At 40.4% G+C, this 12,953-nt stretch overlaps 1 protein-coding gene across 1 annotated transcript in view; it reads left to right on the forward strand.

The window, feature by feature from the left end:
* The window catches only part of zcchc7 (zinc finger, CCHC domain containing 7), a 54,655-nt gene extending 42,067 nt beyond the window's left edge, over positions 1-12,588 (forward strand). The window contains exons 8-10 of the mRNA XM_078259927.1: positions 6,661-6,759; positions 7,024-7,141; positions 9,668-12,588. Coding sequence (XP_078116053.1) covers positions 6,661-6,759; positions 7,024-7,141; positions 9,668-10,308 — 858 coding nt within the window. The 3' untranslated portion in view covers positions 10,309-12,588. The remainder of the gene's footprint in view (positions 1-6,660; positions 6,760-7,023; positions 7,142-9,667) is intronic.
* The last annotated feature ends 365 nt before the right edge of the window (positions 12,589-12,953 follow it).

Genomic DNA, 12,953 nt, shown 5'->3' on the forward strand with positions numbered 1-12,953 from the left:
ATGCTTGATTCACACATGCCTTTGTTAGCCCAAGGTTAGGACGTTTTGCCCCTTAAAATCCACCAATACATTTACATTTCTATAGGGGGGGAGGGGGGCAGAGAATTAAAATGACTTTAACAAAGTCGGCCTCTTAAGTTTGTCCATGTCAAATTAAAGCTCATACTGGGCTTCAAAATATTTGTTCTAATATTTGTTGTAATTCAAAAAGCTAATTTCCTTTTCTTGCACTTTGTTGGTTGAACTAGATAATTGTTCATAGATATAACACTTGCAAACTAATCATTAAGTATCACAACTTAGTTCAAAATCCTTTGCCATGTCAATTGTGTGTGCAGCAACCTTAGCATACTCATCCTATGGTTTAACATGTACAGTCCTCAGATAATGAAACTTGAAATTAGGTTTAAAAGGTTTAAAAAGACACATTTGTTCAAACCCCATTTCATTTTACTTCATTCTTTGTGTTTTATGTGTTAAAATGATGTACTTCAATCATATTGTGTACTTATTAGGGTTAGTAATTGGTGGTTCTATTGCTTCAATGATGTGAGAATATAGAGCAATTGGATTCATTTTTGGTCTGAGACAAATATTTATTATGGGATTATGTTGCATATAAGGAACTAGAAACAAACAGTGTAGTCACAGATATGATGTTAGTCATTAAATGTAGTTACATGTTCAAGCTGAAGCTGAAAGTGTTCATCCTCCCCAGTGACCTAGTCAGGTCAAAGCCTAGTCCTTCTCTGGATACATTTCAAAACTGTTTTCTCTCTGCAGACATATATTATAAAGAATTAAAGTGTTTGATAACACTGTTTTATTCTGTTAAATACAAGTATATGACAGAGTGCATCTTTTCCACCAGTCTCACTTCAGCAGTTGAAATCGGCCACAAGTGAGGTTGTTGTAGGACCTTCTCAGCATGCAGTGTTAGAGCGCCGTTTAGTGGTCAAACAGAGAACTGCAGTGGCGAAGAGCGGAAGTTCTGGATCAGATTTACTCCCTTGTGGAGTTTATTTGTTGTGCAGTTTGTTATGAACATACATGGTAACTGTACAGTTGCAGGAAGCTTGTATGGTTTGTTAGCTGCTCCAGTTTCACACTGAAGTTCTTGTTTTTTTTGTTGATTTAAAGAAGTTTCATCCCTCTGTCCTTCCTCAGAATAACCACAGTGGTGTAATTTTAGAAAGTGACAGACTAAAGTGGATTTAAAGTGATGTGCTATTTATATAAATCAATCATTATGTGGCACATACATTCATAAATTCTTTCCATGTGCTGGGAAATTATTATTTCCACAAAATACCTCACACTGCTGTTTTTATTCCCAATATATTGTTTTTCCTTCTACATGGACATGACGTTTCAACCACAAATGATCTTCAGTCCATGTAGAACAAAATAAAAGTGGCATTATTATTCCAATAAAAGAAAGAAATAGACGACAAACGCCACATGCTATATCGACAGAAATAAGTGAATTGACAAAATTACACAATGCACGTAGCAGGGACAGGGAATGTGAAGTAAACATGTGACTTTGTAGTCACAATATGATAGACACATTGTTGGAGAGAGAAATACAAAAATCAGCAACATTTTTATAAAACTCCCATATCAAGGTTTGTCATGAAGGCAGTCTGTGGTGACTGATAACTCTGTGTTGAGACCCACACTCCACCCATTTCTTCTGACAAAACCTCACATAATAGTTGAACCTCACAGATTATCTATAATTCAAAGAGTAATGAGCAATACCACTCATAACCCTTCTGTTCTTTCTGCTGAACTTGAAATGGCAGGTTTAATTTTCTACCTTTATTTCACTTCTCGTTCTATCATTCCCTCTGTCTGGCTGACCTCTTTTTTTTCCATTCCTCTTACAAGAATGGGCTCAATTCAAACAGTGCTCTGTAAAAATCCTTTAAATCCACATCTATTCAGTGAGCTGTTTTTGCTGTCTCATCATTGTACGGTACAGCCTCTCCAGTCTTCTCACCTCCGCCATGTCAAAAGGCTCTCGACTCTTTATTCTCCCTCAGACTGAGACACTGACAGCACAGGAGGCAGGGGAGGGTACATTTGTAAAAGGAAATGGTTTTTGTATTCAATCTAGTTCCATTAACAACGAGCAGCCATCAGGGCAAAAAAAGTCCTGCAGGTTTTGAGTCATTTGGGTGGTACAGTTCATGAAGGAGAAGTGTAGTGCAGAGCATGGCACTTAATGACAGTTAATTGGTACTCAGAACGGAGAACTAAATAAAAGCAAATAAACTAGAGATGAACAATTAGTTTTAACAATCAGCAACAATTTTAATGCTCAATAAAAAAAAATAAAAAAAAATCATGCATAAATGTCAAATATTTGCTGGCATCAGCTTCTTAAATGTGTTTTTCTTTTGAGATTTAGTCTGCAGATTATTTCCTTGACTGATTAATTAATCAATGATGAAAGTAATCATAATAAATCATTGTTTAGTAAAAATGCAACAAACTGCAGCAATGATAAAAACAAGAGTATTAAAGAAAAAAAAGAGGTAAAATAAATAAATAGAAATTTCACAGATCAAACCTCTTCCTTTATATGCTTCATAGGGGAGTTTTGGGACAGGTGTCTTCACACATACTACTGAATGTACATGCAAAACCATAGGAATGTATACACATGCATACTCACTCACTCACTCTCTCACACACACACACACACACACACACACACACACACGTGCAGTGTTATCAGAGGTCTTGCAGGCCTTGCAGGTCTTTGTGCCTCTCCGCTTAACTGGAGTGTGTGTGTGTGTGTGTGTGTGTGTGCGTGTGTGTGTGTGTGTTTTGTTGGCTCAGATATAAAATCAGGGTTTAACATCCTGACCAGGGCATAAGAGTCCATCTGTATATAGTATGTCTAAATCCATGTCTCTAATGTACATATGTGTCTCTGTCTAATTGTTAGGGATAAAGTGAATACCATATTCCCACTTATCACACTGGCAACAAAAAAAGAAGCCTCTGAACTCAGCAGTGAGTGCTAAGAATTGAACCAATACAGAATTGTATAGATTAGCTTGTATCCTCTGTTCCGCCTTCCACAGTGTGACCAGATTACCTCTAGTCGCTTCCCCAAAAGGGGTGTTTTCCTCCATAGGTGGCAACCCACTGCCGTTCATCCTTGCATCACATTATCATTACATTCCTTGAGCATTTTTTCTCTGAAGAGAAAATCAGGACTCCTACTGATTGTCTTCAGACTGATTGACTGACTGACGGGAGGAGATAGGAAGAGCCTCTGGGAATTACACTGTGTGTGCGAGTCCTCGCAGGGCGCGGGGTTAGGGCTTCGGTCTGAGTCTTTGTGAACTGGCAGACACAAAGGGGCCAGGGATCACATCTGGTTATTTGGAGGACCCCCCCCTCCTCTCCCTCCTCCATAGACTCCCTAACTGCACACATGCACACCTCCACCTTGAACAGTCTCCTAAGAACGATTTATTTTTTTTATTTTTTATTCTCGTTCCGTTTCATGAGTAAGAGCGAACACTATAATCAAATTCTTTACAAGTTTGGACATTGCACAGTTACAATTCCCAAATTAGGTATATGGATGGATTGATTGATGGTTCTGTAGTTAATTTGTTGTGTTCTCCTTGAAAAGATGTTCACCTTATAGCCATTTCACAACTGTCTAATTAACCCTACCTGTTAACCTAGTATGTACATACTGGCATGTTGCACACACCGCAAGGGTCTTTGTTTTGGTATGAGCCCAGTAGTCTTGTGTTGAATTGTGAGGCTGTTTTCTATGATAAAGCATGCAGAGTTGGTCCCCTGTGGGTCCAGTAACATATGCAAACCTCTCCCCATTGCTGCAATAACATATGCAAAACAGCACCACTGGCCCAGGCCCCCACGCTCCCACCACCCATTTCTCTTCAGATCCCGCCCCTTCTTTTACACACACACACACACACACACACACACACACACACACACAAGCCTGTTTGCTTCTCGGATTGTGTTTGATAACTGTGTGTGTGTTCCTTCAGATTGTAGTCTGTAACAGTCGAAGCTTTGTGTTGGCCAAAGGATTATCACAGCTTTGCCACCAGCAGCTAAGGCAAGGAGCAGAGGAGAGCTGGGCTTAGAGAGACACAGTGTATGTGTCAGGACAGCTGTGGGAAAGTGTGTGTGTGTGTGTGTGTGTGTGTGTGTGCGCGCGCACGCGCGCGCTCTCTCATGTGTCCGTGTGCATGCATGAGAGGCTACGGATGGCTGGTTGTCTGTGTCCACCCAGCGAAGCCCTTAGGACCTTCTCAAACACCCTCCTATACACACTCACACACATCAGTCAGTCCTCTTCCAGCTTCAGTCCCCTTTCTGTCTGACTGGCAAAGTGTCTCTGAACAGCTTCAGAAGCTCTTCATGTCCTATCAGCTGAAAGTGGATCAGACTCAGATCTCTCCTGCTGTCTCTGCACTCAGGGGGCCGTTGGTTAAAAAGACGTTTTTAATGCAGCCTCCCATGCTAGGAATTGTCTGTCAAGCAAGTTTATGAATAGAGGTTAGCTTCTTTTTGGAAATAATGATAATTTCCCTAGTAGTTCCTGCTTGCCCCATATGCAGCGGTTTACAAAGGGACAAAAATGAAAACTGTAATTACTTTCCAAAAGTCCTAATGGTAACAAATTTGCTTTTTAAGTAAGTGTGTGTATTATGTATTTGCATATGTACGTAATATTACTTTCACTTACATAATCACAGATTATTTGTGCAACACTATGAATTCCTTCCAGGAAAGACTGTCCGAAGTGGCATCCTATATCAGAATCAGCAGCTCATTTAGATGATGACGTATTACATTTCAAAGCTCCTTTATGGGGTCAATAACTGTTAAAACCAACTGCTGTAAATATACAGTAAAGTAATGCATGGCTTTGCAACAGCAGAGCCGGTTTCTCTTCTCAGCTTTAATTAGAAACAGATTTTGGAGAAAGGAGAAACAACTGCCTTGTTTTTCCATTATGAAAATCAGTATCAGCAGGAACAGTTCATATGGATGTATGACCCAAACAAATGCTTGTTGAGCAGCACTACCATCATAGTTCTGACTCAACCACAATTAGTGATTAGATTTGTCAGCCTAGTTTGCTTTTGATTGTGATCCCAAAATATCACTTCTGGCTTTTACAAATAACACACAACTAATATTAGGTTAGTGCCAAGAGAGTTGAAGCTAAACCTCAAAGATTGAGCATATTTTAAAAACCATCTAGAAATATGCATGTGTCATATTGACTTTCACTGCACAGCCAGACTCTCTAGGACTCCTCTCCAAACCCCTCACAAAGAAAGAGAAAGACACCAAACTGATATGATCCCACGGGCCCTCGCCCTGTTAGCAATTTAGATGCCCCGATAGGAAGCGCCAAATGAAAACAGAGAGCAGGAATAAGAGAGGGATGAGGGTTTATCCAGTTAATTAATATTGTATGAGGCAGACAACTCCTCACACGCATAGACGCACATTCACGCCAGTTTTTCAGACAACTATCACAGGTTGATAGGAGAAAAGGAGGGTATTTCATTTCTTCTTCTTTTTTCCCCCCTCTCTCATGCTTTCATTCACTCTGTATATGTGCTGGATCAGAGTATGTGGAGATAACACAAGCCCAAGGTCAGGGGGGGAGAGACAGAGGGAGACCTGCAGCCAATTTACATGAAAGATGAATGGGAAGAGGGACAGGAAGGGTGGAGGTTGGGGTGTGGGTTCTGATCTCCTTAGGGTGCACATGTGTGTGTTTGTTTGTGCTTGTGTGTATGTGTGTGCGCTCGCTCACAAGAGGTCTGTGATCTCCTGGCCTTTGTGATGGAGATGGGCCCGGCCGGCCTGACCCGATAATGACGCGACGCTCTAATAACATTCATCCTTTCTGCCGCAAAACTACTCAAGCGGAAAAGAGAGAGAGGGAGAGGAAGGGGGGGGGGACAAGTGTGAGGGGTAGATGTGGGGATGGAGGGGTGTGTACGGAGGAGAGAGGGACGCAGGAGGAAGAGAGAGGAGAAGAAAAGAAGGGGGGGTTAGCTAAGCTACGTTTAAGAAATGACATGGGGCAGAAATCATTTGTAATCTCGGAATCAGGGTTGAGAGAGGAAGGAGGGGGCACCTTAGATGAGTGTGAAGCTGTGTGTGTGTGTGTGTGTGTGTGTGTGTGTGTTAGAGAATGGCGTAGGAGTGTGTGTGTGTGTGTAACATTAGCAGTAAATGCACTGTGCCTGTGTCTCCTCTCTCTCTTTATCAGTGTATATTTGCTGTGAGCACTGGAGCATGGAAGGCTTTCAGAACACTGGCCCATAGGGGACGGGAATCCTGTTTCCAACACACACACACACACACACACACACACACAGTTTGTGTGACGGTTACTTATCATACAGGGTCATTACAGGCCTCTAACTATAGCCTCAGTAATCACTGGTTTATATCAGCACCCAATATTCACCGTACAATACACAGCAGCTCATATCAATAGAGAGCATGGGAATGGGAAAAGGGAGAATGGGAGACAAACGGAAGATTGAACAACCAAGTTTTTTATAGAGACAAAAATATTTAGTTTTCTTATAACAAGCTCATTTCATTTTCTCTGTCTGCACTTAGACTAAGGAAGGTCCTCCTGGAAAGCAGCAACGAAAAGAACACCGGAGTCAACACCATCCCTCCTGCTACAACTGCTCCAGGAAAGGACACTATGGCCATGTGAGTAACTTACCCTGTCTTGTTTTTTATTTAAATGCCTTTAACTTCATGTGTAGCAACTTCCAACTGTTTCCAAAATCAGCATCGTGGTGGCCTAAGGGTTTGAAACACTGACTGATAAATTGCAAAGTCCTCTGTTAGAGTTTAGCAGGCTACCTTTATTGCATGCCGTCCCTCCTCTCTTTCTTCCCCAATCTCTTGTTCTGTCTACCATACACTTAAAAAGTGTGTACATGCTGTCATGCATTTGTGTGTTTTCTTCAGGCGTGTAAACTGCAGAGGATGTTCAATGGGACGTATCCCAGCACCCCATTCATTAACCACTATGACACTGCAAAGGACATCAAATGCAGACAAGACTGGATAATGTCGAAGGTTAAAGGTAAGTCACTCACAGAAACACGCAGACACAAACATCCGTTCTTCTTTGTTATGACTGCACTTATCACTTCTGTCTTATATGTGGCCTTTAAGCACTATAAAAAGCTGACATGCTTGTGGAATAAGTATTCAAATTCTTTACTTAAGTAAAAGTACCAATACATTAATGTAAACTTACTCTATTGCAACCGCTGCATTTAAAATTTTGTCAGCAAAATGAACTTAAAGTATACAAAGTAAAAGTACTTGTACTTCAGTAAGTGACATATTTGGCATTCTGCAGTTTAGCTGGTTGAGGTGGAAGAGGATACCGTTTGGTATTTTAGTCCAGTCGTGAGATGATTAATGGGAGAGAAAAGAAGAAAAAACAAAGCTCTGCTGTACAAATTACATTGTATTGAGTTCTTTTTTACTCTTCTCTAATCTTTGCTTTTTTGTGAACTATTAGTTATGTGTACCTCTTTGGGCCTCAAACTGTTATTTTAATGAAACCATGTGAGAAGTTTAGAGGGGATGTGTCTCGTTGGTGAAACTGCTAAAAACTCATAGACATCTGAAACATGACAAAGAGCCCCAAGTAAACACTGCTTCTTTTTAAGAGGTCCAAAGACGGCTAGGTTTGAAACTACTGGTTGTATCTTTAACAATGCTTGCTGTATTTTATAAAATGATAATGTTTTATGTAAAATCTATATCTGAAAAGTAACGGCTATCAGATACATGTAGAGCAGTAAAAAGTACAAGTACATGTTTCCAACTGAAATGTAGTGGAATAGAAGTATAAAGTAGCATAGTACAGTACTGAGTGAATGTATTTAGTTACTTTTTTGATACAGAATATGCTTTGGTTTGATAGGGTTTCAGTAAAGTGGGAAAACAAAAGATTTTCTTTATTTTATTTTGAAAATTAACTAAGCATTGCCTTGTGTGCCACAATTCTTACAGTTCCCTCAAACAATTGTATATGGTCAATAAGTAATTGTAATGGATAAACAGAAAATAAAACATATGGTAGTGATCCTCTAATTAAATTACAACATAGCAGAGCTCCAGGACTTTCAGAAAAACTTAAACCCTGTGTTCTCCATGACTGACACACTTACACTTTTTGTTTGCATTAAAGGACAATTCCGGCGCAAAATGAACCTAGGGGTTATTAACAGATGTGTACCCACTCTGTCGTTCTCTGGGACATGTTTTCATGCTAATCGAATGAGTTTGGAGCTTGAAAGACACTAGCGCAGATTGCTGATTAGCTTACAACTAGAGATGGCCCAATACCATTTTTTGCTTCCCGATACCGAGTACTGATCCGATACCAGTGTGTCATATATTTTATCATGTTTTAACAAGTGTATACTACTATCCCTGTATGGATGTGATATGATTTCTATCTTTGTTGTCGGCCTGGCTCAGGTTAAACTCTTTGTGAAACATGAACAAACACAAACAATGTTATTACAATTATTACATGGTATCGGATCAGTGCATTAACTCCAGTACTTCCCGATACCGATACCAGCGTTTTTGGCAGTATCGGAGCCGGTATCGGTATCGGCTCCGATACTGCCTAAAACGCTGGAACATCTCTACTTACAACGCTAACATTGAGAACTTTGTAAGTGTACAGCCAGTTAATTGAAAAGATAGCTTATAAAGACACTCGCGTTCATGGTTACATGCCGCCACCGTCTTGGAAACCAGTCATGACTTACAGCTGGCGATGCAAACTAAAATCAAAAGCAATTTGCTCAATATATCTGAAATAATCGCTCTCTGCATAACTTGTCTAGTGTACTTACTCAGTGGATAACTCCTTCCGGTCTGGGTCGCTGAAAAAGTTTCAAGTACAGCCCTGTTTATCAGAGAGGGGAAATCTTCAGACTGTACAAAACACTGCGTCTCTTGGGCATCGCAACGCAACAGGTCCCACTCCGTGCAACACAGACACTCCTGTTTTGTGGCCATAGCTTCACAATATCCGCAGGTACACCACCAGTTTCCCGAAGTACGAGGCTGTGTTGCAGCATTGACTACCGGTAGCTCTCTCTCTCTCGTAGCCCTTTCACAGAGCTCCAGCAGCTCTTCGTTCAATAAACTGTCTGTACACTTACGAAGTTCTCAATGCTTCAGTTAACATGTAGGGACCCTCATTATGCTACCGTTGAAGTTTGGTGATATTTTGAGCCTTTTTAGTAGTATAAATAGCGATTTGTTTTTACGTTCCCTGTGCCCCGAATACTAGCGTTGTAAGCTAATCAGTGGTCCGCGCTAGTGTCTTTCAAGCTCCAAACTCATTCGATTAGCATGAAAACATGTCCCAGAGAACGACAGAGTGGGTACACATCTGTTAATAACCCCTAGGTTCATTTTGCGCCGGAATTGTCCTTTAACGTAGCTATATGCAGAGATATAACATTACCTGACTTGGGTTGTATATCATCATAGCTTTTGTCAAACCTGCCTTTTCATTACAGAAAAAAGACCACATTAGTAATTCACACCTTTTTGTTTCTGTTTTCCCCAGAACTGAAGAAAAATGGCTTTTTACCTGCCTGTTCTCAGACCCATCTCACTCCAGGACCGCCAAAGAAGAAACAGAAAATCAGCCATCACAAAAGTAACCCCCAGCCTTACCATACACCTCACCAAAGCCCAAACAAGCCTACCCCCAAATCCAGCCATATCTTTTTTAATGACAACGATGACTTTGGGTCCACAGCACCCAAAACGAATAAGAACAATAAGCAGAAACAACAGAAAGGCGCTAGCAATGTGAAACCGTGGAAGCCCAAGAGACCAGTGCCCACCTCGAAAGACCCTCACCCACCAACTAAACTCATTTTGGATGAAGCAGATGACTTTCCCAGAGGTGGGGGCAAAGGAGAGGATATAGTGAAGAAGAGGAATAGGTTGAAGAAAACAAAGCAAGTTCCTTTAGCGCAACCAGAAGGACACAGAAAGAGCAGACCAGACCGTCTCTGTTGGACTGTAACTGGAGAGATGCAGGGGTCAGCGTCAAAGCAAGAGAAAGGAAAGAGGAAAAAGAGAAATCGAGCCCGGAAGAGCGCTGACAAAAAGGGTGCTGCACAGATGTACCCAACAGATGAGAACCTGTTTATCATCAAACAGAAGAAGAAACGCAACAGATATTATGAGTCTGTTTGAGGTGTAGGTGTCAGGGTCTGCCGGGGCAGTGATCTTCATGACCAATACATATAGTATGTCCTGGGGACATTTAGGGACCTGTCAGACATTCTGTTGACTCAGGTGCTTTATGAGGTGCACAGGCCTTTTTTTAAGGGAAGACGTTTTGACATGTCACAGAAGGAAAAGCACAGGTGTAAATAATAAAATGAATGATGGCTGAATTTATCTGCTTCAGTTTCAGGGTCCTGGTATTGTGCATGCTGACTCATTGTCACACTGTCAGGGCGTACTGGGACACTTGAATAGAACAAAGCCATTGTTAGGTTCACCATTTTTGAAGTCTGTCTTAAAGGTATAATATGCAGTATTTTACAAAAAATGTATAGACTTATACAAAAATAATCCCTCTCAAACATCACTTGTGACCGACTAGAAGTGTGTGGCAACCCTGCCCTCTGCCTGTTTTGTTTTTTTCCTTATTTTTCTGTGTGTGGGACGTTGATAGGCAGTCTGCTAAGAGCCTTTGGGCCCCACGTGAATGTGGAATCCCCAGCCAGTAACCTCGGCATCTCATACCAACACAAAAGTTTAACCACCACAGACACAAACAGGATGAAGCTCTGCATTCACACAAAATCCGGCAATGTGGTACCTTCCCGCAGAGGTGTGCGTGTGTTTATTTGTGCTCCAGAACGTTACAACCGTGAAACAATCAGAAATAACGTTTTATTTCTCTGATTCACTGTTTTGTTTGACGCTCCCTCTTCATTCACTCTCTAGCTCACTTGACCACCTCTGCTCTCTCTCTCTCTCTCTCTCTCTCTCTCGCTCTCGCTCTCTCGCTCTCTCGCTCTCTCTCTCGCTCTCTCTCTCGCTCTCTCTCTCTCTCTCTCTCTTTCAACTTTGAACAGTGTGTGTTTACAAACAGTAAGCGATACTTCCTACATGTTATACCTTCAAAGCAATGGTCAGGTGTCCATGTGAACATTAGAACCATTTTTTCTCACTGTAATACGTCCTCCGGTTCACACTGAGATCCTTTCCTAATATACTCTCAGTTTAATTGATTTAATTGCGAATTCACAGTCTTCGTTTTGTATAAAAATGTTTATCTATAATATGGGGCTTCAGCAGTCTGAGTTAGACAAATCAAGTGGATATCTTTCAAAAAATCTTTCTTTTTAGTACAAAATCCCTATCGAGGGAAACAACAGGAGGGAATTTTGTACCGAAAAGAGCGTAACATTGGAAGATATCCAGTTGATTTGTCTAACTCAGACAAAAAAAACAATACAAACCTACATTGGAAACACTTTTGATTATAACCAGCAAAACTTCTTTTAATGTTCGTATGGGCAACTAACTATCGTTTTAAGACAAACTTAAAAAAAAAAAAAAAAGTTATCCTGTATTAATTAGCTCCACCTGTACTTTTCCGACAAGGACGAGTCAAAAATGTCTGCTGTCTCCTGTGGTCAGTGTGAGAATTACAGACCCTATTCAAACAGTGGCATCATTTTCGCAATGAAGTCACTGTTCATATATATGGAGATAGACAATTAAGAACCCAGTTAAGAGTTCAGTTCAGTCTGTTCACATTAGTTTCTGCACATTTGCAAAATTTGAATTGAAAACAGACTTTGCTCTGTGAAGTAGATCATTTCGTAGTGCCTCTGCTCTGAACACATTCTTAAAGTTGTTGCTGCTGTTTGCAGTTGGAACCAAAGGATGACGGATTTTTTTTAAATACTCTGTAAATGGTTCTCTTTTATTTAGAACTGAAGATATGCCTTTTTTCTATAACACTCATTAATTCGTTCATCATCATCTAATTATATTAACATACTGTAAATACCTCTATTGCACATCATGTTTGATTCAATTCTGCAGATTAGTCGCCTCATCAGTTCTTTTGTGATCTGGATAGAATGCATCACTGACATGCAGCCCTGACAGTATTAACTTTAAACCCTCCCTATTTAAATTCAGTTGTACATGGTCTTATTTGTTATGGTTTTAACATGATGAAACCTTATTAACATAACATGAAAGATTATGAGACAGTTCCATGATAACCTGAATACTGGCTACCTGAAGCGCTTGGAAAATTACAACTTGAATCTGCTCTGTCTGACTTAGTTCTGTGATTCAGGAAGAGAAATCTGTTGCATTAGTTTTGTGCTTCATCTAAGACCTGTTTAAACTGGTCCATTCAGTAACTGTTGCATAATTATTCACATTGCATTTATGATGTAATTTATGATGATACATTAAAATAATTTGGTTCCAGCCCCTAAATGTCTCTTTTTTTTTTTGTTCCTACCAGATGGTCAAAAGGTATCGGAATGTCAGTCATCGTATCATTAGCAAGCTCCACAAAGATTTTGTAGCATTAACAGTCACTGCTTTCACTTTCCTAACAAGAACTGAGAAGAAAGACAAGGTGACGCTTCCACAAGTGAGCAATCCTGTTGCTGTAAATAACGTCATAAATATGTGAACTGAAAGAAATTGTACTATCAAGAATACATTGGTAAGTTCTGTGCTGTCAATGCCACCATAATTAAAAACGCAAATAGAAGCAACCTTCAAAGTAATAAAGTACGTAAGAAACTGTCCAAAGTCTGTGTGGGACCCACTGTCCAGGAGCAGCTGTTACAGTA

Source organism: Sander vitreus, chromosome 2, assembly GCF_031162955.1.
Source record: "Sander vitreus isolate 19-12246 chromosome 2, sanVit1, whole genome shotgun sequence".
NCBI lineage: Eukaryota > Metazoa > Chordata > Actinopteri > Perciformes > Percidae > Sander > Sander vitreus.